The sequence below is a fragment of the Oncorhynchus gorbuscha genome, linkage group LG02 (assembly GCF_021184085.1).
Source record: "Oncorhynchus gorbuscha isolate QuinsamMale2020 ecotype Even-year linkage group LG02, OgorEven_v1.0, whole genome shotgun sequence".
In the NCBI taxonomy this organism is placed as follows: domain Eukaryota; kingdom Metazoa; phylum Chordata; class Actinopteri; order Salmoniformes; family Salmonidae; genus Oncorhynchus; species Oncorhynchus gorbuscha.
This window is the reverse complement of record NC_060174.1, coordinates 14,213,041-14,240,118: the sequence shown is the minus strand read 5'-3', so window position 1 is coordinate 14,240,118 and position 27,078 is coordinate 14,213,041. Positions and strand designations below refer to the sequence as shown.

General features: G+C 41.5%; 3 protein-coding genes across 5 annotated transcripts in view; 1 reads left to right on the top strand and 2 right to left on the bottom strand.

The window, feature by feature from the left end:
- Positions 1 to 3,724, top strand: part of LOC123997587 (multiple PDZ domain protein-like) — a 230,892-nt gene extending 227,168 nt beyond the window's left edge. The window contains exons 40-42 of the mRNA XM_046301983.1: positions 1,405 to 1,496; positions 1,766 to 1,889; positions 2,441 to 3,724. Of these exons, the coding sequence (XP_046157939.1) occupies positions 1,405 to 1,496; positions 1,766 to 1,889; positions 2,441 to 2,587 (363 nt within the window). The 3' untranslated portion in view covers positions 2,588 to 3,724. The remainder of the gene's footprint in view (positions 1 to 1,404; positions 1,497 to 1,765; positions 1,890 to 2,440) is intronic.
- Positions 3,725 to 8,467: 4,743 nt separating this feature from the next.
- Positions 8,468 to 13,220, bottom strand: LOC123991255 (PDZK1-interacting protein 1-like). Its single transcript, XM_046292673.1, has 4 exons — positions 13,060 to 13,220; positions 9,662 to 9,776; positions 9,424 to 9,513; positions 8,468 to 9,031 (listed from the first exon to the last, which is right to left on the bottom strand). The coding sequence occupies exons 1-4, from the start codon at positions 13,124 to 13,126 to the stop codon at positions 8,959 to 8,961; spliced, it is 345 nt and encodes a 114-aa protein (XP_046148629.1). The 5' UTR covers positions 13,127 to 13,220; the 3' UTR covers positions 8,468 to 8,958.
- A 6,083-nt stretch (positions 13,221 to 19,303) lies between these two features.
- Positions 19,304 to 26,373, bottom strand: tal1 (T-cell acute lymphocytic leukemia 1). Of its 3 annotated transcripts, none has more exons than XM_046301966.1 (4): positions 25,762 to 26,373; positions 21,600 to 22,270; positions 21,125 to 21,222; positions 19,304 to 20,681 (listed from the first exon to the last, which is right to left on the bottom strand). In XM_046301966.1, exons 2-4 carry the CDS (start codon positions 22,115 to 22,117, stop codon positions 20,227 to 20,229), a joined length of 1,071 nt encoding a protein of 356 aa, XP_046157922.1. In that variant the 5' UTR covers positions 22,118 to 22,270; positions 25,762 to 26,373; the 3' UTR covers positions 19,304 to 20,226. The 3 variants fall into 3 exon arrangements, with proteins under 3 accessions (XP_046157922.1, XP_046157927.1, XP_046157913.1); XM_046301971.1 differs by lacking the exon at positions 25,762 to 26,373 and adding an exon at positions 24,200 to 24,380 and having other exon boundaries at positions 21,125 to 21,219; XM_046301957.1 differs by lacking the exon at positions 25,762 to 26,373 and adding an exon at positions 24,200 to 24,367.
- Between the last annotated feature and the right edge of the window lie 705 nt (positions 26,374 to 27,078).

Below are 27,078 nucleotides of genomic sequence, written 5' to 3'. Positions count from 1 at the left end.
TCTCTTTCTCTCTCTCTCTCTTCCTTTCTCCTTTCTCCCTTCCTCTTTCTTTCTTTCTTTCTTTCTTTCTTTCTTTCTCTCTCTCTCTCTCTCTCTCTCTCTCTCTCTCTCTCTCTCTCTCTCTCTCTCTCTCTCTCCCTCCCATCTCTCTCTCTCTCTCTCTCTCTCTCTCTCTCTCTCTCTCTCTCTCTCTCTCTCTCTCTCTCTCTCTTCTTTCTCTCTTCCTTTCTCCTTTCTCCCTCTCTTTCTTTCTTTCTTTCTTTCTTTCTTTCTTTCTCTCTCTCTCTCTCTCTCTCTCTCTCTCTCTCTCTCTCTCTCTCTCTCTCTCTCTCTCTCTCTCTCTCTCTCTCTCTCTCTCTCTCTCTCTCCTCTAAACACTGGTTTGGCTCTGTTGTCTGTTTTGCTGTGTTCCCCTCTCCCACTTCTCCTATCCTTCCCCTTTCTGTTCCTCTTTCCCACCCTTCTCCCTCCCATCTCTCTCTCTCTCCTTCCTCCTCTCCCTCTCTACCCCTACACTCCCCCTCTCTGTCTATAAAGAAGGTGTGTTAGTAAGATAAGTGCCGACGATGGCTGGGGAGCGTTCCACTAGCGTTCCACTAGCGTTCCACTGACATTCCACTAACGTTCCCTCCACAGCCCACCAGTCGTCTGTTAATCGTCCGTTAATTAACCTTTGTTTGTTGTTGTTGTTTTCAGATTTTTAATAGCCTCTCGGTTGATTAAATATGGAAATGAACAGATGCTGACAGACCGTTGCCACCCTTGATATGTGGCTGACTGAATATTTCATTAAAAAAAGACAACTAAAGTGGGAGAGAGAGAGAGGACTGATAAATGATTGCTACATTAGGCCTTTGTGTAGTTCTGTGGCTTTGATCCAGGACCTGTCTGTAGTAAAATCCATTCTTCTGTAATTCTATTCAGCCATGAGGGACGTTATAAAGTTTAAAATAGGGGGTTGATTTTGAACACATATCACATGTACTGTACTTTGATATGATAGGCTTATCATACACTGGCACTCATCCTTGTCTATAACACACACACACAAAACACACAGACACACACAGACACACACAGACACACACAGACACACACAGACACACACAGACACACACAGACAGACACACACACAAAACACACACACAGAAAGACACACACAGACACACACAGGCACACATAGACACACACAGACACACACAGACACACACAGACACACACAAAACACACACACAAAACACACACACACAAAACACACACACAGAAAGACACACACTCATGCACAGATCATGTCTGGTTAATAATTTAAAAAATAACTTGACACGTGCATTGTTTTGTCTTCTGTCCGTGCACATGTGTCTGTGTGTGTCTGTGTGTGTATGTGTGTGTGTGTGTGTTTTAAAGGTGATTGCTGACACCAACATCAGTGCTATAGCCAGTCAGGTGGAGAGTATGTCGACTAGCAGCTGCTCCGAGACACAGCCAGGGGAAACAGAGTAAGTTGGACTAAGTATCTCTTAGACACTGATCTGAGGTCCGTTTTTTCTCTTCTCCCCTAAAGGTTAAAGGACCAATCCGGGAGTCAAAAAAACAAAACAGCAGTCACCCAGCCTCTTGTTTGGTAAACAGCTGAGGGCTAGGGGAAATGTAACCACTCCCAAATTCATAAACCGAGCAATGGATGCATGAGATCAAAATAATAGTTCCCCCCTTCCCTGTTTTGAAGCTATACAGTGCTTGTTTTGTAATGTGATGCTCTCTGCAGAGCCCCCAAACCCAAGAGTATCTGCCTGGAGAAGGGTTCTGACGGCCTGGGCTTCAGCATCGTAGGAGGCTTCGGAAGCCCTCATGGAGACCTGCCAATCTACATCAAGACTGTCTTCAGCAAGGTAACCATCTCTAACTCTGCACCATCACACACACATGTCCTGATTTCCCCTCTGGGACATTAGATGGCAGCAAAATTCCCTTCCCCACACACACACACACACACACACACACACACACACACACACACACACACACACACACACACACACACACACACACACACACACACACACACACACACACACACACACACACACACACACACACACACACACACACACACACACACACACACACACACACACACACACACACACACACACACACACACACACACACACACACACACACAAACACACACACAAACAGATCAGTGATTACACACACACACACACACACACACACACACACACACACACACACACACACACACACACACACACACACACACACACACACAAACACACAAACAGATCAGTGATTACTTGAAAGAAGGGAGGAAGGATCATAAGGTTGCATTTAAAAAATACTGTAACAAGGTAAATTTTTGTATTTCCACCATTTTGTGTGTGTGTGTGTGTGTGCGTGCGTTCCCCTGTTGTCGCTGCAGGGGGCAGCAGCGGTGGACGGGCGTCTGAAGAGGGGTGACCAGATCTTGTCTGTGAACGGAGAGAGTCTGGAAGGGACCACACACGAGCTGGCTGTGGCCATACTGAAGAGACAGAAAGGGGCCGTCACCCTGGATGTGCGGTCCTAGCTCACACACACTCTAACCCTTGAACTGGTTTGAACTCCCCAACATGTTGGAAGGAGTTGACCAACAACTGATGCCCGTCTCCAGCCCATTAATCAGCCCGTTAACGTGAAGGGGACATTGGTTCTGGAAGGATTCAGTCAATAATTAACACATGTGGTTGAACCATGGGAAATAAGAGGACTGTATATGGGGGGTTGCAGGAAGTATGGACACCTCATTTCCTGTGTGCCATCTTATGAGCTTCACTGTGAGGGCGGTTCAACCTCTGTACTGACTGGATACACGACTCAAAATGGTGGATGAAGCGAGGAAGCGAAGTGGGAAGCTTTATATGTGAACGATGTGAATATCGGATCTCTTTGTGTCATTTCAACTTTGTGTGATCACACATCATAGAACACTGATAGGGCAATATGAATGGTTCAGTTGGTTAAGGAGGTCTCTTCACCATTAGCCTAGCGTTAGCTTAGCATCTCCCTTATGGGGAGACACTGGTTAGCCGTTAGCGATGTTAACAGCAGGTACTGCTAATGTGAAAACTGAGGAGGAATGGTCTCGGCAGGACGCACTAAACTGGAACAGATACTACACACACACACACACACACACACACACACACACACATGCACAATAGGCTAGTTAGTCACTGTCAGGTTGTCACATTCTCATTCATCACAGACACTTGTCCATTTGTCTCATGTCATGTCATACTTGTTGCAAACAGACAATTTAAACACCTAGTGACTGGCTCTTACACAACAACACTACTCAGTTCAACAGTGATTAGGCTAGACATGGCCAAAGGAAGAAGCAATGCATTCTATAGTAACTGGTAAACAGCCGTGCACTTCTAATAGACTTCATAACATGCTCATAAGAATGACATAACTCCCTCTGTAGACATTCAAAGGCAGTTATAAAGGCCTCCCAACTACCGGCAGGTGTCACTATACAGTACCTTGTGTAGTCCTGCAGGAAGTTGCGGTAGGAAGCTTCTTTATTCATTTTTTAACTTCTTTTTCATGGTATCCAATTTGTAGTTATAGTCTTGTCTCATCGCTGCAACTCCCGTACGGACTCGGGAGAGGCGAAGGTCGAGAGCCGTGCGTCCTCCGAAAAACATAACCCAACCAAGCCGTACTGCTTCTTGACACAATGCCCACTTAACCCGGAAGCCAGCCGCACCAATGTGTCGGAGGAAACACTGTACACCTGGCGACCGTGTCAGCGTGCACTGCGCCTTGGCCCGCCACAGGAGTAGTCGCTAGGTCACGATGGGACAAGGACATCCCTGCCGGCCAAACCCTCCCCTAACCCGGATGACGCTGGGCCAATTGTGCGCCGCCCCATGTGTCTCACGGTCGCGGCCGGCAGCGACAGAGCCTGGCCTCGAACCCAGAATCTCTAGTGGCACAGTTAGCACTGTGTGGCAGTGCCTTAGACCACGGTGCCACCCGGGAGGCTTTTCTTTACAGTTGTGAGACAGATTATTAGTACACAAAGTGTTGCCAAATAATCTGAACCCACTTCAAATTTGAGACCATGAACAATGTGTACTATAGGTGTGTGTTTGCTTTAGCAGTACAATGTAATGTAGCTGAATCTCAGGACCTCCCTCAGGCATTGGGAGTCTATTGCTGGGTTTGATTTACAGTAGTGGGGGTTCGTTCGGAGGGCAGCCAAGTCTTTTGTTGGTGGTCATGGAATAGCCCTGTAAGTCTATAGGTCCTATGAAATGGTGTCAAATACATGTCTTCACTAGCCTGGACCCAGATTTGGGTTCTACTCCCATGGTCATTGTCACGCCAAACCAGACAGCACAAACAGGTCTGGAACCTTACTGGTAGAAGGAGGATGGGATAGTATGATATTTTGATATGATATTGTGATATGATGCTATGATATTGTGATATGATGCTATGATATTGTGATATAATATGATATTGTGATATGCTATTATGCTATCATATTGTGATATGCTATTATGATATTGTGCTATTTCTGCTTTGAGTGGGATCATTCACTTCCTATCCAATCCTCCACCGACTATAATTTGAATTGGTTAGTGGACTGGAAACGTTTCAACCAGATGCTAATACTTGTAGTTTGACCTGCCTTTATATTATGTGGATGGTACTACCTGTATGTTACTGCAAGCTTATTCTTTAGCTTTTCACAGTAAAACAATTGATGATTTTTTACATCATTTTTGGGAACTATGAGAATCAACAATGATCCATTATTTTCTTGTTATGAGACATGTTAATCATCATATAGCAGGGCTGTATTCATTAGGCACCAAATGGAAGAAAATGGTCTGAAACAGGAAGGGACAAACTGAACTTGTCCAGTAAGATACACTTGTTTTCATTTTTGCGAAGAAAAACATTTTGCTACGTTGTGCATTAATGAATACGACCCATGTGTGTCTGTGGCTTCACACTGTCCTGTCCAGTGGTGAGAAGCTTGCCACATCCAACAATGACAGGATATCCTGTTTCTCTTTGAGCCCTTCGTCTGTCTCCCGTAAACCCCTCCACACTCACAGGAAGTGACAAAATGTTCCTGCAAAACACTTTGAGACTCCCCAGGGGTCATGTTCCTTAGGCACCAAACTAGGAAAAATGATCTGAATCAAGGAGGGACTACCTGAACTGAAAAAAAAAAAATTGCTACGCCGTGCCCTAATGAATACGACCCTGGTCGACACTGTATATTAACCCTGCATATTAACTCTCAAACCATGCCCGTCTCAGAGTGGCAGGTAGCCTAGTGGTTAGAGCGTTGGACTCGTAACTGAAAGGTTGCAAGATCAAATCCCCGAGCTGAGAAAGTACAAATCTGTAATTCTGCCCCTGAACAAGGCAGTTAAACCCAATAAGACTTTGTTCTTAACTGACTTAGTTAAAAAAAAAGTTTAAAAAAGTAGAAGTGCAATCTGGTGGCAATATCTAATTGTAGGCTGTGTCTTAAATGTGCGCCTTGAATAATCAGAAGTGGTCCTAGGATTTAGAGGAAGTGTACTATTAGTGCCATGTGGTGCCTCTTAAGGGAACTACTGCTGTGCCATAAGTCTCTGATGTGCTAGAGTAGACAGTGGCTATTTATCATATGTCAGTCTTAGTTCTGTGAGAGCCTAGCGCTGTCAAGTCTTAATGCTCAATCCTTTAAATGCACACATCCGGCCACTCACTGCTCTCTCTCCCTCTCCTCCTGTGATCTCTCCATCTACTGTTGAATTTTAGCTTTTGTCTGGCCTTGTCCTAAGTGTGTCAATCAGCCATAGGCTGTGTGTGTGTGTTCATCAGAAGTTGTACTGATGATGATCCTGTAACTCCCAATATTTCCGTCTTATGTTGCCACCGATGAACTGACTGCTTGACCTTAGCGCCACAGAAAACATCTTAATTCACCTCATTGATCGTTGGATCGCATTTTCAAATCCAAAGAAACGATCCACTTTTCATATGTCCACATGTGACAAGTTATGCTGTAAAAACGTGCATAAAGAGTATATACAGTGCATTCAGAAAGTATTCAGGCCCGTTGACCTTTTCCACATTTTCTTACGTTTACAGCCTTATTCTAAAATGTATTTAAAAAATAATTTCCCTCATCAATCTACACACACAAAAACATTTTAGTATTTAATCCATTATAGAATAAGGCTGTAATGTAACAAAATGTGGATAAAGTCAAGGGGTCTGAATACATTCCGAATGCACTGTAGGTCTATAGAAGAACTTGTGTGAAAAATATATTGTCTATGATCACAATTGCAAGTCGTATCTTTAAATGTGTGTACTGAGTGTGTTCCTACATTGATGCTCTTTATTAATACTGATGAATTGTTTGATGATGAGGTTTTATTAAATGCAAGGGGACCACAACCATTTCCACCATGTCCTCCCTCTGATCTTCAAGTGTGGCTGTTCAGTCCTTAAAATACATGTATTTTAATAAGAGGTCATTCTACCATGTCTCATTGATACACTGTTAAGGAATATCTCAATTGCTTCCATTGTTATGAGGATTGTTCCTTTTATGTTTCATGTTCGTATATTAATACTTCAGTGGGTTAAATCAGACTACTGGGAAGACAGACAGCTCAGTGGGCTAAATCAGACTACTGGGAAGACAGACAGCTCAGTGGGCTAAATCAGACTACTGGGAAGACAGACAGCTCAGTGGGCTAAATCAGACTACTGGGAAGACAGACAGCTCAGTGGGCTAAATCAGACTACTGGGAAGACAGACAGCTCAGTGGGCTAAATCAGACTACTGGGAAGACAGACAGCTCAGTGGGCTAAATCAGACTACTGGGAAGACAGACAGCTCAGTGGGCTAAATCAGACTACTGGGAAGACAGACAGCTCAGTGGGTTAAATCAGACTACTGGGAAGACGGACAGCTCAGTGGGTTAAATCAGACTACTGGGAAGACAGACAGCTCAGTGGGCTAAATCAGACTAATGGGAAGACAGACAGCTCAGTGGGTTAAATCAGACTACTGGGAAGACAGACAGCTCAGTGGGTTAAATCAGACTACTGGGAAGACAGACAGCTCAGTGGGTTAAATCAGACTACTGGGAAGACAGACAGCTCAGTGGGCTAAATCAGACTACTGGGAAGACAGACAGCTCAGTGGGCTAAATCAGACTACTCGGAAGACAGACAGCTCAGTGGGTTAAATCAGACTACTGGGAAGACAGACAGCTAAATCAGCTCAGTGGGTTAAATCAGACTACTGGGAAGACAGACAGCTCAGTGGGCTAAATCAGACTACTGGGAAGACAGACAGCTCAGTGGGTTAAATCAGACTACTGGGAAGACAGACAGCTCAGTGGGTTAAATCAGACTACTGGGAAGACAGACAGCTCAGTGGGTTAAATCAGACTACTGGGAAGACAGACAGCTCAGTGGGTTAAATCAGACTACTGGGAAGACAGACAGCTCAGTGGGTTAAATCAGACTACTGGGAAGACAGACAGCTCAGTGGGTTAAATCAGACTACTGGGAAGACAGACAGCTCAGTGGGTTAAATCAGACTACTGGGAAGACAGACAGCTCAGTGGGTTAAATCAGACTACTGGGAAGACAGACAGCTCAGTGGGCTAAATCAGACTACTGGGAAGACAGACAGCTCAGTGGGTTAAATCAGACTACTGGGAAGACAGACAGCTCAGTGGGTTAAATCAGACTACTGGGAAGACAGACAGCTCAGTGGGTTAAATCAGACTACTGGGAAGACAGACAGCTCAGTGGGCTAAATCAGACTACTGGGAAGACAGACAGCTCAGTGGGCTAAATCAGACTACTGGGAAGACAGACAGCTCAGTGGGCTAAATCAGACTACTGGGAAGACAGACAGCTCAGTGGGTTAAATCAGACTACTGGGAAGACAGACAGCTCTTAATTAAAGCCTTTTACAGCGGTGGGCTAAATCAGACTACTGGGAAGACAGACAGCTCTAAATAAACTGGGAAGACAAAGCCAGTGGGCTAAATCAGACTACTGGGAAGACAGACAGCTCAGTGGGTTAAATTTTGCAGCAGTGGGCTAAATCAGACTACTGGGAAGACAGACTGGGAAGCTCTACTGGGAAGACAGACAGCTCTTAATTAAAGCCTTTTACAGCAGTGGGCTAAATCAGACTACTGGGAAGACAGACAGCTCTTAATTAAAGCCTTTTACAGCAGTGGGCTAAATCAGACTACTGGGAAGACAGACGGCTCTTAAATAAAGCCTTTTACAGCAGTGGGCAAAATCAGGGTCATGCAGAGTGCTTCTTGGGAGTCTTAAACAAATCTACTTTGAAGCAAATGTATAAACCTCACACACATGGTTAGGAGCTTATACAAAAGAAGACGCCTGTATCATACCAGATCTAGAGTTGTAATGTATTACATTTTGAGTTTGCATCCCAATATTACACTTTATATACATCACAGAAGACTGAAATACAGTATAACAAAATTATCTGAAATAGAAACAGCAGATTTTCTTCTGTACATTTTTTTAAAAATGGTTTATGAAATTATGAAAAAGATGAATAACATTCCACCCATGAGGCCACTAGATGGCGATTTGACTGCAGGAATGGGTTTTAAGAGTTCTATCACACATTAGGCCCATATGTACTGTAGCTTTTTAAACAAATCAGAAAGTTGTTGGACAAGATTCTACACTCTAAGATTCACTTTAATGGATTTCTACTGATCTTGAAACTTTTTGCGACTTGCTTGGAGTGCTCTTGGTAAATTGCTTTTGCATATCTCTGAAAATACGTGTGTGTGTGTGTGTGTGTGTGTGTGTGTGTGTGTGCGCGTCCACGACAAACCACAGATTGGTGGCTTCTATGGATCTCATTGGTCACATGACAGTGACTTTGTCTTCAATACCTTCGAGGTCCATGTTCTCATATGCACCCTCGTGATCTCTGCTCCTGTGGGTCTCACACACACACACACACACACACACACACACACACACACACACACACACACACACACACACACACACACACACACACACACACACACACACACACACACACACACACACACACACACACACACACACACACACACACACACACATACTTATTAGAACACAGGCCCTAATGTAATTGCACGCACACCAACATTAGTGCGGCTTGGTTGGGTTGTGTATCGGAGGACGCATGACTTTCAACCCGAGCCCGTACGGGAGTTGTAGCGATGAGACAAGATAGTAGACACTAAAACAATTGGATACCACGAAATTGGGGAGGAAAAGGGGTAAAAAATCAAAAAGACAAGTAGACTACAAATCAAGAGCGATTAAGTGGCATCTTACCTGAACATGTCCAGGCTGGTATCATAGTTGTCTCCATTGGTGTTGGCATACCCAGGGGTCTTCCCACACTCACATTCTTTGGTGTCAGGCCTTCATGTAATCAATAACAGATGGTAAACAGACAGTAACGCTCCCTTACATTCAGATTCAGAAGCAATTATAACGTTTTGTCAATCTCATGCCGTTGGGTGCAGTGGAGACAGTGGAGATGGTCAGGTGACGTGGTGTCTTGGCTCACCTCGAGTCCTGACACCAGGCCTTGTTGACCAGAAACGCCACGAAGATGAGGAAGAGAAACACGGCCACAGCTATGATGCCTGTCAGCCACTGTGGCAGTGCCCGCTCCACCTTATCTTAAAGAATCAGGACATAGGGGAGAAGTCATCATTGGATACCGGTGTGTAGGTGCAATATGCAGAAATCTCTCCGTCGTTTCCTGGTTGCTAAAATTCTAATAGTTTGTCTAATTTCAGTTTATGTGACAAAACAAGAGAATCATTGTACCATCTTAACTAAAATCTAATATTCTCAGCTGTTTGAGGCTACAAGTAAAAGACACAAAAAACAAAACTGAAGAACGGGAAGCATAAAAATAGAGCACATAGAACAGATCTACAGCTTCTTATACTTGCTTTCAATGACAGTGACAGATCTATAACTACTATTTCTATGTGAATTTGGTCATGTCACCCAAAAATGTTAATTTTGCAGCTTCAATTAAGCAATCATTTTGATTCCTCGTGTTGTTACAGGTGCAATTGTTACATAGAGCACTTTTTAAAAATATATATTTCATGATATCCAATATACTTGTCCCATCGCTGCAACTCCCCTACGGACTCGGGAGAAGCAGAGGTCGAGAGCCATGTGTCCTCCGAAACACGACCCTGCCAAGCCGCACTGCTTCTTGACACACTGCTCGCTTAACCCGGAAGCTAGCAGCACCAATGTGTCAGAGGAAACGCCATCCAGCTGGCGACCGAAATCAGCGTGCAGGTGCCCGGCCCGCCACAAGGAGTCGCTAGTGTGCGATGTGACAAGGAAATCTCGGCCGGCCAAACCCCTCCTTTAACTCAGACGACGCTGGGCCAATTGTGCTTCACCTCATGGGTCTCCCGGTCATGTAAGTTACAGGTTCCACCTTTAAATGTTTAATTTAGACTGTATGTCTGTCACTTGTCATTCTAATGTTCTGTAATGTGATTTTTATTCTCTTGAGTTATCGTCCCAGTTGATGGGATTATTATCATGGCAGTCAAGATAAACTCTTGAGTGACAATATTAATTTATCCTCTGGCTGAAGGCTCTTAACTGATGGGAATCAAGAAACCCCAGGCAATGTGTCATTCATTTCTCAAAACTATACGCATAAATGCAGGAAGTAGGGGTGCTAACGATGCTGCAGAACCCCTGATAAATATAACTAAATAAAAAATACAAACATTTCCCCCCACAAAATGAGTGAATTAGGCCTTTATTACTCCTGTATGAGCAGAGAAAACAACTCCATGAACCTACACATGCATTATGCTGACAGAGGGAACATGTAAATAGTAAGTAAAAGGCCAAACATTTGTTGTAAAACATTTTTTTTTAAATGAATGAATAGATGGTTCATTATGGAAAATTCCACCACTGGTATATTATATATATATATATACAGTACCGGTCAAAAGTTTGAACACCTTCTCATTCAAGGGTTTTTCTTTATTTGTACTATTTTCTACATTGTAGAATAGTAGTGAAGACATGAAAACTATGAAATAATGTAGTTAAAATCAACATTTATTTAATATTTGAGATTCTTCAAAGTAGCCACCCTTTGCCTTGATGACAGCTTTTCACACTCTTGGCATTCTCTCAACCAGCTTCACCTGGAATGCTTTTCCAACAGTCTTGAAAGACTTCTCACATATGCTGAGCACTTGTTGGGTGATTTTCCTTCACTCTGCGGTCCAACTCATCCCAAACCATCTCAATTGAGTTGAGGTCGGGTGATTGTGGAGACCAGGTCATCTGATGCAGCACTCCATCACTCTCCTTCTTGATCAAATAGTCCTTACACAGCCTGGAGGTGTGTTGGGTCATTGTCCTGTTGAAAACAAATGACAGTCCCAAGCACAAACCAGATGGGATGGTGTATCGCTGCAGAATGCTGTGGTAGCCATGTTGGTTAAGTGTGCCTTGAATTCTAAATAAATCACAGAGCATGTCACCAGCAAAACACCCCCACACCATCACACCCCCTCCTTCATGCTTCACGGTGGGAACCACACATGCGGAGATCATCCGTTCACCTACACTGCGTCTGACAAAGACGTGGCGGTTGGAACCAAAAATCTCAAATTTGGACTCATTAGACCAAAGGACAGATTTCCATTGGTCTAATGTCCATTACTCATGTTTCTTGGCCCAAGTAAATCTGTTTTTATTATTGGTGTCCTTTAGTAGTGGTTTCTTTGCAGAAATTCAACCATGAAGGCCTGATTCACCGCAGTCTTCTCTGAACAGTTGATGTTGAGATGGGTCTGTTACAGTGGTACTTAAGTAAAAATACTTTTCAGTACTACTTAATTCGTTTTTGGGGGTATCTGTACTTTACTTAACTTAAATACTTTACTATATTTTTGCAACTTTGACTTTTACTTCACTTACATTCCTAAAGAAAAGATTGCACTTTTTACTCCTTACATTTTTCCTGACAACCAAAAGCACTTATACTTAAGTATATTTAAAACCAAATACTTTTAGACTTTTACTCAAGTAGAATTTTACCGGATGACTTTCACTTTTACTTGAGTAACTTTCTAATAAGGTATCCATACTTCTACTCAAGTATGAAAATTGGGTACTTCTTCCACCACTGGTCTGTTGCTTGAACTCTGTGAAGCATTTATTTAGGCTGCAATTTCTGAGGATAGTAACTCTAATGAACTTATCCTCTGCAGCAGAGGTAACTCTGGGTCTTCCTTTCATGTGACAGTCCTCATGAGAGACAGTTTCATCATAGAGCTTGATGGTTTTTGTGACTGCACTTGAAGAAACTTTCAAAGTTCTTGAAATGTTCCAGATTGACTGACCTTCATGTCTTAAAATAATGATGGACTGTCATTTCTCTTTGCTTATTTTAGCTGTTCTTGCTATAATATGGACTTGGTCTTTTACCAGACAGAGATATCTTCTGTATACCACTCTACCTTGTCACAACACAAATGCCCTTTTAACGAGGCACACCAATTAATTGAAATGCATTCCAGGTGACTACCTCATGAAGCTGGTTGAGAGAATGTGTGCAAAGCTGTCATCAAGGCAAAGGGTGGCTACTTTGAAGAATCTCAAAGAAAAAATATATTTTGATTTGTTTAACACTTTGGTTACTACATGATTCCATATGTGTTATTTCATAGTTTTGATATCTTCACTATTATCCTACAATGTGAAAATAGTAAAAGTAAAGAAAAACTATTGAATGAGTAGGTGTTCTAAAATGTTGGACCTGTAGTGTATATATAGTATATTTTATGCTCCCCACTCTTATCAACAGTGAGTTGGAACAGCATGCAGTCACATAAGGCAGCTATTTCTTTATGTAGGCTACTATAAACTTCAAATATAACCATTAGTTTCAGTTCTTACCTATTTGAGCTGTGACTACTCCCAAAGTCAGCATCAGCCATATAACCACAGTAGGATCTCTCCCCATTGTTGACTCTGAAAATCCACAAAATGTTGTTTTTAGATCCCAAAATGGCCTTGTGAGCAACTCTTCGGAATAGGTTTGTTCTATGTAGCTCAGTTGTGTTTTTTGGCATGTAAAGAACACACATCCTGGCACAGTATTCGATTAATGATTAACCCATGACTGCTTAGACAAACAACTGGTGATGATTCGGTAATAATCGCTATAACCTATGTTTTATTTGCTGATTTCATTCAGAGATTGACATTTGTAAGTCATCCATCTATTAACAGAAAATATGCAAATATTTGTATTATTTCAGATGTGCAAATGAATCTCTCTGTCCTACAAAAGTACACATAATTAGAGAACATTTGACTTATTAGATCCACTTCAATACATAACACTTGGTACAGGGGATTGTCCACTATAGTGACCAGGAAGTAGACTATATAAACACACTCCAATAGCAACTCAGTGGAAACACACAAAAACCTAGAGAATAAATATTAATCTCTGAAGAAGGACTTTGGCTTGGTTAGTGTCTCATGACCACACTTCTAATATGTCACTGGAGGTTCTAGTTGAAAAGAACCGTGGAACTCAGTTTTTGCCCATTAAGGAGTTACCACTTGACAAAATCTATTTTTTGTATAGTAAACTATATTAGCCTGAGTTAAACAGCCCTCTCCTGCCTAATTTATAATTCTAACATGATTTAGAGTTGTATACTATGATGATTTGTTATCATAAAACTATAGTTTACTATATCTCATTGCAAAGGTGAACTTGACAATGCGCCAGAATGACTGACATAAGGCAACAAGGGAGCTGATTTTGCAGTCAAAGTAGATGCTTAGCAGAGCCATACTTTTGTACTTTCAGTAGTTACTGTAGCCTGCATGGGTATAGTTGGTGCAGTGGGCTTCACATGGGTGCATGTTGTTATTTCAGACATGATGGGGGAAATGTAAAAGGCTGGATTAGTAGAGCAGAAAGGGGGATGTGCTGGAAGGTTAGGGGAAACACCCCCTCTGGACTCCAGGGACACATGATGAGCGTGTGTGTGTCTGTCCATCCTCCTGTCTGTCTGTCAGTTTATACAGTCCATCAGTACTAGGCTTTGTCCTAACCTTAGCACCAGCCAAATTAGCAGGTCCCTTTCAGCCAACCCCGCCCTCTCATTAACACAACCCCCCCTCTCTCTTTCTCTCTCTCTCCCTCACACACACCTCAGGGGAGTAGGTTGGCAATGATGTCAGATAGCGACCCTGAGAGCCAGTAGTAGCGTCTCTCCCCACTGTCCCGTTACCTGCTGAGAACCAGCCCTCAGTTCTGTTCTCTGGAGAGAACACAACTCCCATATGGCCCATCCCATCCATCCCATCAACCACACACAGAGACAGGGAGGGATGGGAGGAGGGAGGGAGGGAAGGAGGGGGCCTTTAATTGATTTCTCCCCCTGTCTATCTAGTTATCTCCAGCCATAAAGAGGTTTTATTTTGTTATCTGTCTGTAACACTGGTTTTTGTTTGAAAAGCCCAAATGGTAACCTATTCAGTGCACTACTATTGACACGGGCACATAGGGCTCTGGTCAAAAGTAGTGCACTATGTAGGGAATAGGGGGCCATTTGTAACGCATACCCAAGATTGGCTCCTGGCTGCTCTGACTGCTCTCTCACTGTCTTCTTATGGGAGAAGGGTTCTAAGAGTTAAAAAGAGGCAAGAATCCGCTGTGATTTTGCTGAGTTAAAGTGTCTCGATTTAAACCATTATTTCAATGGAGGGAACTCGCTCTCATACTCAATACGCTTGAGTGGACATAATGCCATGAATGTGAAATGAACATATTTAATCTATAGGTGGATATACACCAGAGTGGTTTTTATGGATGGGGCTGATGTTTTGTTAAACTCTGGAAGGCCTTATTCTGAGTGTTACCCTGAAAGCAATGCATAATTGGTAGATAAGTGTGGCACAGACCTGTAGTTAATATTGTTGGATCGCTGTTGCAAGTATAAAGATATGACATTCGGTGTGCGTGCGCGTGTGTGCGTGTGTGTGTGTGTGTGTGTGTGTGTGTGTGTGTGTGTGTGTGTGTGTGTGTGTGTGTGTGTGTGTGTGTGTGTGTGTGTGTGTGTGTGCGTGTGCGTGTGTAGTGCCTATAAAATTTCCATTGCACACCAGTCTAAATTCATTTCTATACATACTGTGCATTTGGAAAGTATTCACACCCTTTGACTTTTTCCACATTTTGTTACATTTACAACCTTATTCTAAAATGGATCAAATAAAATAAAAATGCTCATCAATCTATACACAATACCCCATAATGACAAAGCAAAAAGGATTTTAAGAAATGTTAGCAAATTTATTACAAAGTAATACAGGCACTTTGCTATGAGACTAAGGTCCCACAGTTGACAGTGCACATCAGAGCAAAAACTAAGCCGTGAGTTCGAAGGAATTGTCCGTAGAGCTCAGAGACAGGATTATTTCGAGGCACAGATCTGGGGAAGGGTACCAAAACATTTCTGCAGCATTGAAGGTCCCCAAGAACAGTGGCCTCCATCATTCTTAAATGGAAGAAGTTTGGAACCACCAAGACTCTTCCTGGAGCTGGCCATCCCGACCAAACTGAGCAATCGGGAGAGAAGGGCCTTTGTTCAGGGAGGTGACCAAGAACCCGATGGTCACTCTGACAGAGCTCCAGAGTTCCTCTGTGGAGATGGGAGAACCTTCCAGAAGGACAACCATCTCTGCAGAACTCCACCAATCAGACCTTTATATTTCTGGTAGAGTGGCCAGACGGAAGCCACTCCTCAGCAAAAGGCAAATGACAGCTCGCTTGGAGTTTGCCAAAAGACACCTAAAGGGCTCATGGTGGTGGCATATGTGGGGATGTTTGTCAGCAACAGGGCCTGGGAGACTAGTCATAATCGAGGGAAAGATGAACAGAGCAAAGTACAGAGAGGTCCTTGATGAAAACTTGCTTCAGAGAGCTCAGGACCTCAGACTGGCGTGAAGTTTCACCTTCCAACAAGACAATGACAATGGCACACGACACAAGACAACGCATGAGTGGCTTCGGGACAAGTCTCTGAATGTCCCAGCCAGAGCCCGGACTTGAACTCGATCAAACATCTCTGGAGAGACCTGAAAATAGCTGTGCAGTGACGCTCCCCATGCAACCTGGCAGAGCTTGAGAGGATCTGCAGAGAAGAATGGGAGAAACTCCCTAAATACAGGTGTGCCAAGCTTGTAGCGTCATATCCAAGAAGACTCGAAGCTCTAATCACTTCCAAGGGAGCTTCAACAAAGTACTGAGTAAAGGGTCTGAATTCTTATGTAAATGTATATTTCTTTTTTTTATCCACTTGCAAACATTTCTAAAACCCTGTTTTTGCTTTGTCATTATTAAATATTGTGTGTAGATTGATGAGGGAAAAACATTTGAATCAATTTTAGAATAATGTGGAAAAAGTCAAGGAGTTGGAATACTTTCTGAATACACTGTAGCTACAGAACATAATCCACGTCTTTTATGTGAAGGCCTCTGAAATATAAACCTGTGTTTGTTTAATCTCTGTGTTTGCCTGTGTCATTATAGTGGGGGTGAGACAAGTGCACAGTTGCTGTGTAAATACTGGGGTGATGTAGCACCTCACTCATTGTGTATTTGTGTCATTACTTCCTTAAGGGCCAGTTCCCTAGACATACAAATTAAACCTAGTTCTGGACTAAAAATGAATCTCAATGGAAAATCGAAATTGAAAGTGCCTTTGAATTGTGGGACTAGTCTTAATCTGGGTCCTTTATGTGCAGTATGAGATCAATGTAGTCCATTTTAACGAAGAATATATACCCACATATACACCCATAATATATACCCACATATACACCCATAATATATACACATATACACACAATATATACACACATAATATATACCCACATATACACACATAATATATACCTACATATACACACAATATATACCCACATATACACACACAATATATACACACATAATATATACCCACATAATATATACCCACATAATACTGTATATACATCCATAATATATACCCACATATATACACATAATATATACCCACATATACACCTACATATACACGCACATAATATACACCCACATATACACACATAATATATACTCACATATACCTACATAATATATTCCTACTTATGAACTGAATGGTTCGAGCCCTGAATGCTGATTGGCTGAAAGCCGTGGTATATCAGACAGTATACCATGGATTTGACAAAACATTTATTTTTACTGCTCTAATTTTGTTGGTAACCAGTTTTCAATAGCAATAACACACCATGGGGGTTTGTGATATATGTCTATTATACCACGGCTAAGGGCTGTCTCCTAGCACTCCTCGTTGCGTCGTACATAACAGCCATTGGCCATATACCACACTCCCTCTGGCCTTATTGCTTAAATATACACATAATATTTACCCACATATACACATATAATATTTACCCACATATACACATATAATATTTACCCACATATACACATATAATATTTACCCACATACACACATAATATTTACCCACATATACACACATAATATTTACCCACATATACACATATAATATTTACCCACATATACACATATAATATTGACCCATATGCTCATATTTTTGTGTGATATACTAGTTTACTTACAATCAGAGCCATTTATAAAGAGACAGTATATTTCTGCTTTTAACCATTAGGCTCTTTTCCCATGTTCTCCTGAAATGAAAATGATGCCCGTAGACCGTGATGGGAACTGGTGATGCGTCAGTATTTCACACACACCCCTTCATTCCCTACGGGACCAGTACCCTGACCTCTCCGTCTCTGATGGCTTTTTCATTGGCTGTGATTCTTATCAGTCATCTGCACCATCGCTCCACTCATCATAGAGCTGTAATCAGGACATATTGCTACCCAGTGCCCCCTTAGATACCTTCTAGCTCCACTCTATCACAATCCTATTAGTGGATCATAACAATAGTGGTCCATTCATATGGTGGGAACACGAAGGTTACATTTGACCCATTGCAACTCATCTGAAGAGGCATCTATTCTGATTGTGGGGTCTGTCTGTGGATGGATTATTCAATGATGATAGGCCATGGCATCTTTAGGGATTGGAATTTCAAATGGTGGGAACTGCCCTAAAAATGGGTTGAAATTCAATTGGCATTTTTAATGGATAGTTTTGGGTGTTGGGGTCAACATAAAAAAAATATAATAAAAAATAAATAAAATTCCTTCCTCATACCAATTCCTTCCATGTACTGTATCTCTATTTGAAACCCATAAATTATACTGCTGCCATTGAAATATACTGGAATTCAATCAAACTCATGCACCGAACAATGTTTACACCATGTCTTTGTTTGCAAACTACTGCCCATGCAGATTGCAGACAGGCCTCTAATTCACAAAATGGGAAGCATCTTCCTGTGAGGGGTCTACCCACATATCCTATAATTCACTATGATTCTATATGTAGTTCTATGGGTCCACCTGGTTGATTTTAATACTTTTATGTTTCAGAAATGTTTAAAGTAAAATAGACCCACTTATCTAACAGATGATGGACAAATATAACATGAATTGGAAACGATTAGCACAACAGCACACGATTGTCAAGTTCTTTTTCTCCATTTTTTTATTTTGTGGTTTTATACAATTCTCTGAGAAATAACATTGCATGTATTTATAGATGGAAAGTTTTTATCCTACAAAATAACAACTTTATATTTAATACATCATAGAATTAAAAGGTACCAATTCTGGTTACTCAATAGTATGCTAAACTAGCATGTACATTATGTTAAATACAGTGGTAAAACACTTCCTTTATGAATGTTATCAATAAAAGATAAATGAAAGAAGTGAATGTGTAAAAATAGGATCAACTCAATGTACCGTGGTTACAGGGAAAGAAGCAGTTGGAAAAATGTTCCATTGTCCGTTTTATGTACACCTAGAGTGGAATGCTTGTACCTGTCTTTAAATATCTTTAGATACAGAGATATTATAATGTTGTTTTATTGGACAGGAATCATTTCCTCCTTTGTTTTGGCTCTCAGTTAACTTGAATGGTGTGTGTGAACTTCGAATGGTGTGTGTGTGTGTGTGTGTGTGTGTGTGTGTGTGTGTGTGTGTGTGTGTGTGTGTGTGTGTGTGTGTGTGTGTGTGTGTGTGTGTGTGTGTGTGTGTGTGTGTGTGTGTGTGTGTGTGTGTGTGTGTGTGTGTGTGTGTGTGTGTGTGTGTGCACTTGCGCCGTACTTATAATCTCAATTACATGTTGTATGGTAAATGTTGCAACCATGTGGTTTATGTGAATATCATATTAACAAGTAGACTTTTAAACATTTTGTTCTCCTCCCAACATTGACAGGCACACTGAGATCTCACACTTTTTTTTTGTCTTGACCGATTATCGGTTATTATCAGTTATCTCACTGAATAACTATTTGTGCTGGGGATTAACTGTGCCATCCAACAACTAATGAGGTGATCTTCAAGAAAACCATTCAGGTCTGGACATTATTATTTGATAAACCCCAAATGTTAGGTTCTAAAGGAACTCAAATGAACTTTAGCGGACCCTAAAATGAAGACAAGTCACTTACATTTAGTAGTCTGTAGTACTTAAGAACACAGTTCTCATTCTTGTTTAGAGTCAAGCAGTGTACCTAAACAAACTTTCACCGTAGACAAGAAAAGGTATCATTTTGCAATTTCATGCCTTTTTCCAGAAACACCTTCACTGTTTTAAAATATTTTCTTCATTTTCAACTTAGTTTGTACTTTCATGACTTCCAAATCCATCACCTGCTTACAACAGCAGCTGGGACATGTTCCACCAGAGAACACACCCTCCCCTGGATTGGCCAATAACAGACAGAGCCATTGAGCGAAACAGGAAGAAGAGAAAGAGCAAATCTGTACACAACACAAATGCATCACCATTCGACACACCCTATTGACCCCTCTCTACCCAGGTGGAAAAATGCTCCAAATCGCCAACCTCCTGCTTCTCACATTGTCTCTTTTCTTCTCCACATAGGGAAAATGCTGAGTCATCTGTGGTTGTGTTCATCCATATGGAGTCCAGAGTGAGGATGGAGAACCCTGGAGGTTTGCGTTCGAGACTCGACAGACGAGTCCTGGTCCTCGGTGTAGCTGTCGGGACTCCCATCCCCTCCCAGAAGACTCCCGCAGCTGGAGTTGCTGGATGACAGCATGCCCTGGAGGAGCTCCTCCCGGACCAGGCTCTCCTCATGGCCCTCGGGAGCCCAGGCCCCCTCAGCACCACTGCTGCCCCCCACCACACCTTCCTGGTCGTCCAGTAGCTTGGCTAGGAAGTTGATGTACTTCATGGCCAGTCGGAGGATCTCGTTTTTGGAGAGCTTCTTATCGGGCGGGTGGGTAGGGATGAGCTGGCGGAGGTCAGCGAATGCGCCGTTCACGTTCTGCTGGCGCCAACGCTCACGGCTGTTGGTGAAGATCCGCCGCACAATTTTAGGCTGTGAGCCTGAGAGAGGGAGGAGGAGAGGGTGTTAAATACTGTAGGTATTCTGATGTGTTTGATAATACACTGTCTGCATACACCAGCAGTATGTACAGTATAGTTGAATCAGATGTGTTAGAGATGGGCTGGAACAAAAGCTTGCACTGTGGCCTTCCAGAACCTGAGTTTGTCATCCCCATTCCCTACATGCCCTTTCCTTCTGTCTAAAGACCACCAACCCAAATGTCAGCTCTCTGTGTTAAACCACACTTTAATGGTATGACAGTTAGACTTGATGCAGCACTTTACAAGTTGTCAGTCTCTCTGTATTCATGTTGCAGCTTTTCTCTTTAAAATGACTATTGTCCAGAAACTCCCTTCACCCCTTTTTGCACCCTGACAGTTTGATGCAATATCCAGAGCAAAATGTCGATAGACATAATTATTCAAATCTAAAATACTCTTACCATTATCATCGTTGATTTCAATCTCATAAGGCGCGGGGCGTCGTTTGATCCGATGGCTGGGGTACATGCCATACTGTTCTGTCTCGCCACTATAGCTACTAGAGAAAGATGTAAAAGTGTGGAATTAGACCACACATTAATATATCTATAGACTTTTATACTGGTGATTTTGTTGGACATAACTATGACAGTTAATATAGGTCTACGCATTTCCATTTGCAAAGTAAGAAATGAAAAACGCAAAGCATTTATAATAACACAAATCATTATTATTATTACTATTTAATAGCCAATAATAATAATGAAAACAATTTAAATCGGAATGCACATTTCAGGCCTAAACTTGGGATAGACCTAGGCTACATAAATCCAATACATATCCAACAATAATTGCGTTGACCCAGAGCATAAACATCTCAAGACCACGCACATAATTTGGATATAAAAACATTACCAAACGGTTAGTATGCCTTACCTGTTCATGGTGGCGAGTGGTTGAGCAAAGTTACTGTACAGCATCGCTCGTGCAGGGAGAGGGAAGGCGAGCGGGCTCAACTGCACCATTCGAGTTTCGCTCAACAACGGGTCCCGGGAATCCAGTGGAAGGGGTATCTGCGGTCTGCACAGTTCCGTGGTCTTTACCTTGTGGTTAATGTCTGCCGTCTGCTCCCTAGCTTTTATATCCACCGGTCCCCCTCCCCTGGCCAATTCCATAACCGGTACTAACTTTTTTAGCTCGCTGTGGTACGCCGTTTCCTTGGAAACGCCATTAATGAAGATAGTCCCGTTGCAGTGCTCCCTGGGGACGCGCTTCCTCTCAGCTGAGTCCCCCGACGCCGCAGTCGTGTTTTCCTGTGTCTCGCTAACAGCTTCGCCCCCCTCCCCACTGACACGACCTGTTATGGAAGTAATCAGGCTGTCATGCTGTGGGGACTTGCACCCATTGACAATAGGACTGAGATGCCTAAATTCTGGTTTCCGTTTTTCCATCATTTCAACGGCTATTCGATAGATTCGACCGTGCGTAAAAATGCATGAAATAGCCTAGTAAAAACGCAAAGGCTTAATGGTAGGCTTTTCCGAGATTGACTGAGTTGAGCATCGAAAAGAGCCCACTCATCTGGCGATATTAATCCTTGATGTCACCTGCAAAAACAAGATAGCTTTTATGCTTATGCTTTATTGTTACGAATATACAATTTTTCTAATGAATAAACTCATTTTTCTAATGAGTATACAAAAATGCAGACTCCTGCGGTCGCGTCACTGCGGGTCCAGTACTGTCAATCCCGCGCACCCCACCTCATCAACCAATTCAGCAGGCAGATAGCTGCATCCATTCATTTGCTCTTGGTCTAGAGGTGGGTGCATAGGCCTATACTATCAACGTGTTCAACTGTTTGAGCACACTGTTGCATTTTCTGCCGCCCTTGTCAATTACAGGCTAACCAATTAACAATATTGACGGCACTCTTGTAGTCCATCAGATCGGAAATACCATATCACATGACATGGCTACTACTTTAGAGAATAGTATAGTTTTTAAAACAATTGTTGTTCTATTTGCCCTGTACATAAAAGATAAATAAAGAATGTAACATAGCTGGCTTTGTTCTAAGTGCTACTCCACGTTCACGTGACCATGACTTTATAAGCTGCTATTAACTGGCAGGGTGGATAACAATTCTGATAACGCACAGGTTTTAACAGGGAGGGGTCCTAATCATTCTTCCACATTGTTGCATTTGCCCAACAATCGTCGCGCCGTTAAACGGAAGCGATATCTCTGCGTGGCTATTTAAAAAATATATATATTTTTTATTTGGGTTTTTTAGACAATTGTCTAAATAAAATAAAAAAGTATATATATTTTTAAATGTCCACGCAGAGATAACGCTTCCTTTTAATGTCTATTACAGACAATAGACTTAGACAAAATACAATAGACAACATTTCACATACATGGATCCCCTAAATTAAACATCAATATAATTAGCCTTTGTCTTTCGCTGGATCATTATCGTTATAATATAGCAGCTTATACCACACTCATATTCATTAAGTTGCAATGATAACCGCTGTCACTCTTGAGCACATATTTTTCAATTGAGCTCATAATTCTTCGTTCATTGTCTTTTTCTTTTGAATGTATTTTATTTGATATATTCTTACTTTGTTGCTTGAGCATAACTTAGTTTAAAATTAAATGTATTTCCTCCCATGCTGCTAAATGTTATTTCTTCCATGCTGCTAAATGTTATTTCTTCCATGCTGCAAAATGTTATTTCTTCCCATGCTGCTAAAATAATAGGTGTAGTGTTTTTCACAACCAATATTGTTTTACATTTACATTACATTTAAGTCATTTAGCAGACGCTCTTATCCAGAGCGACTTACAAGGTTATGGCTCGTGCGTTTAAAAGGTAATGACAATAACAGGGTATAGAGTACGTTTTTGCGTCGTTTATTTTAGGCTATCATTCATTATTGACTTATGGTTTTGAACGTTTGAACCGAATTGAATCAGGTTTTAGAGTGCACAAAATGTGAGGCGAAAACCTTTTCATTCCATAGCCAAACTGTGTAGATAGACCTTGGCTTCACACATTTTTACAGAAACAGAGTGGTCATTTTCTGTTTCACAATTGCCTATAAAGATGTAGAGATTAAGAACATATTTAGACTGGGCCTACATAACGAATATATTAGGCTATTGCTCCGTAACCTATATCAGAATGAAATTATCATCCACTAATTATTCTTAGCCTATAGCCTTCCCAAAGTATGTGGATATTGGAAATTGACTGAGGATATGTTACTAAACGAATAAAAAAGGAAAATGTCGAAGCCTATTATATTGGTAGATAAAGTGAACGCCAAATCGACAGGCAAACTGCTGTATTTCCCTTGACCGAGAAACAAATTGGCCTGCATTTTCAATAAGAAATAGGAACGAACAATGATAAACACTTTTCTATATTTCCATTACAGATAACATATCCACACCAACAACAAATATAATAAACGAATGTTCTTAATCTCCAAATAATGCCTATTTGGGTGTGCTGTCCTTACCATAGCCGGAGTTTTGTTGATAGAGTATGTGTGGAGCCATTTTGTCGAGGGTCGTCCATGTCTGAGGTTTTAGATTCACTGACGTACTGTGTGGAAACTGGAAGTGAGGTTTTATATAATTCCACATCATGTCCAGTGTGGCGCTTAGTGTGGGGAACGAGCTGAACACCGGTGCAATGTGGTGACGAGAGATAAGGGCGCGCAGTTGCGCCCCCTTAACCATTATTTATACAATGATTCATTATTATTTGACGTTTTATCGAGGGCAAATGGGATGACATTTTTGTTGTTGTCTTATAGGCCTATTGAGAATGGATTTGCACTGAAATATAGGCTAAGCGGGAAATTTGAAAGGAAAACATCCCATGTGCCTTGTAAAATGCTCCAAGGCTTAGTCCAAAATTAATTATAGAGCAATGGGGCGTATTTAAAATCATATCCGTGAAGATGTTGACTTGAGAAAAATACTATTAGGCCGTGTTTGTTTTGACTAATATCTTAACCTTTTATGACGGAGAATAACTAAACAGTGCGTGCTAAAATCATTAATGAATTTGAATAAAATAATGCGACATGTACAATTAATAGCATTGGTCTTCTGAATGTATTTCTGATAATATTGTATTGTGCAACAATGATAATTAATGAATTCTCTGTCATTTGGATCAAACTCTTAAGTTAATGCATTTGACAACACCCAGAACACTGTCAATCAATTTTCTCTAACAAGTGTCTCTTGGGCCAGATATTCAATATTCACACGAGAGGTTTGCATGAAAAACCTCAATTGAAACAGCATAGCTTACACCTGGTAACCTACCTTGCCAATTATGGTTATCATTATTATTTAGCTGGCTCTACAATGATGTAGTCTATTATTATAGCTAAATAGTCTATATGAAATAAACATATAGATTTACAGAAAAAAATAGTAGGCTAAATCAGCTAAATTATCAGAAGCCTTTATCTTGCTTTGTTCATTTTTCAGGGGTTGCAGTCATTACCGAGGTAAAGACAGATTCAGGCTGGATATGCATTCGCTTGTAGTTTTCCTTACGTCCACCAACAGCAGCTAGGGACCGTCAACATAGTGACAATTCAAAATGTCAATAGCTCTTCAACCATTACTCTTACAACATTCAAAACTGGTTCTAGCTAACCCGATGGCATAGACACACACATAGCTTTTTGGTTGTGACCTATTGACTTCAAACAAGGTTCAGAATGTACACTCAGCGGGCCTACACATTGCACCCCCCTTTAGTTTGTCCATTTTCATCTCATGCAATTTTACATTCATTTTCTATGTTTTTTTAATGTATCTAATTTCAATAGCTACTTGGTCATGTGACCTACGGACCCCTGCTTGGACTCGGAGTCCGCCCCCCCCCCCCAAACTAAAGGATGTGCAATATAGGAGGGTGGTCAGTGGACATTCTGAACCTTGTTTGAAGTCAGTAGGTCACATGACCAAGGAGTTATTGAATTTCAAATGTAAAAAAAAGTTTGTACTTTGTTTACGCTCTCTAACTAATTCAACTAGGAATACAAAATGTCTTTACCTCAGTGCAGTCTTTACAGGGTCCCTGATGCCTTTGGAAACTTGGCAGAATTAGGTGTAAAACTCACAGGACCACCTCGCCGACGGGGATTTGGTGGTATCAGTACGTCAGCAACCTGCAGGGTCATCCATCAAAGTAAGAGGCGAGACACTCGATGTGGTTATGGTGCGGTACAGTATACTGTTTGCTCAGAGATGCAAGCTTAGGTCCAGCATTAGGTGTATTTTAGGCCTACATGTCTCCTTTGTCCTTAGGCCTACCATTTTCGATCCCATGTTTCAAAGTAGTGTTTGTGGGGTAAATCTCAAAGACATATGCCGACATTAAATGAATATTCAATAATCAGTAGGCCTAGTGAACAGAACAAGTATCTAAATATATATGCGTGAGTCTATTTGAAATATATATATATTTTCTAGCAGATTGGCTAATTAGCCTATGTCAGACATTCAACATTTAGGCCTGGAAAAAAAGAAAAACTGCTGAAATATTTCCTTCTGTTCTTTGTCAACGCAGCTCCCTCTGTCACGACCATAGAAAAACAGTGTGGTCACGGCTCATGACCACCAACATCCATCCTGTCAGTATCCAAGTGTCACACAATGTAAACTACCGTAGTAGGCAAAAAAACACACATTCTAAACCCAGAGTGCAACATCGTGAGACTTCCGGGAACGCTTGTGAAACAGACCATACAGGCCAGGTTTGGGGTTTGAGAAGTCAATGAGAGAAGTGAAAAATTAATAATTAGTTTATTGTGCCTTTATATTCTCGAAATATAAAGGCACAACCGAGATAAGAGCCAATGTCTTAAGTAGTTTAATTACTCCAACCTTGTGAAAGTGATAAACTTACATTTTTATTTTCGTCAAAAACAACTTTATATTAACGTGTTTCAGCGCATGAGTTTAGTTAGCTAACGTCGCCATGACATCGCCTACACGTGTGATCGTGGATTTCTATTGGATATGCACTTTCTACCTATCGTCATACTGTATCGCCTTTGGTTAAAAAAAGAGACGCCTGAGCGGAGTAACCACATCAGTTTTTCATGGGTTATTTCAGAAGCCTATGAATGTGAATTCCTATGTTATGCTTTAACGTCCTCTGCTGGTCATTGGCTGGCATCACAAGAAAATGTATCTTGGAGCCCTAATAGGGCTCCAAAAACTCCCCCCTATCTGATATATTTACTGCAGTGTTATCCTCCACATACAACACCCGTTCTGCCAGTCACATTCTGTTAAAGGTACCCAAAGCACACACATCCCTGGGTCACTCCTCTTTTTAGTTCGCTGCAGCTAGCGACTGGAACGA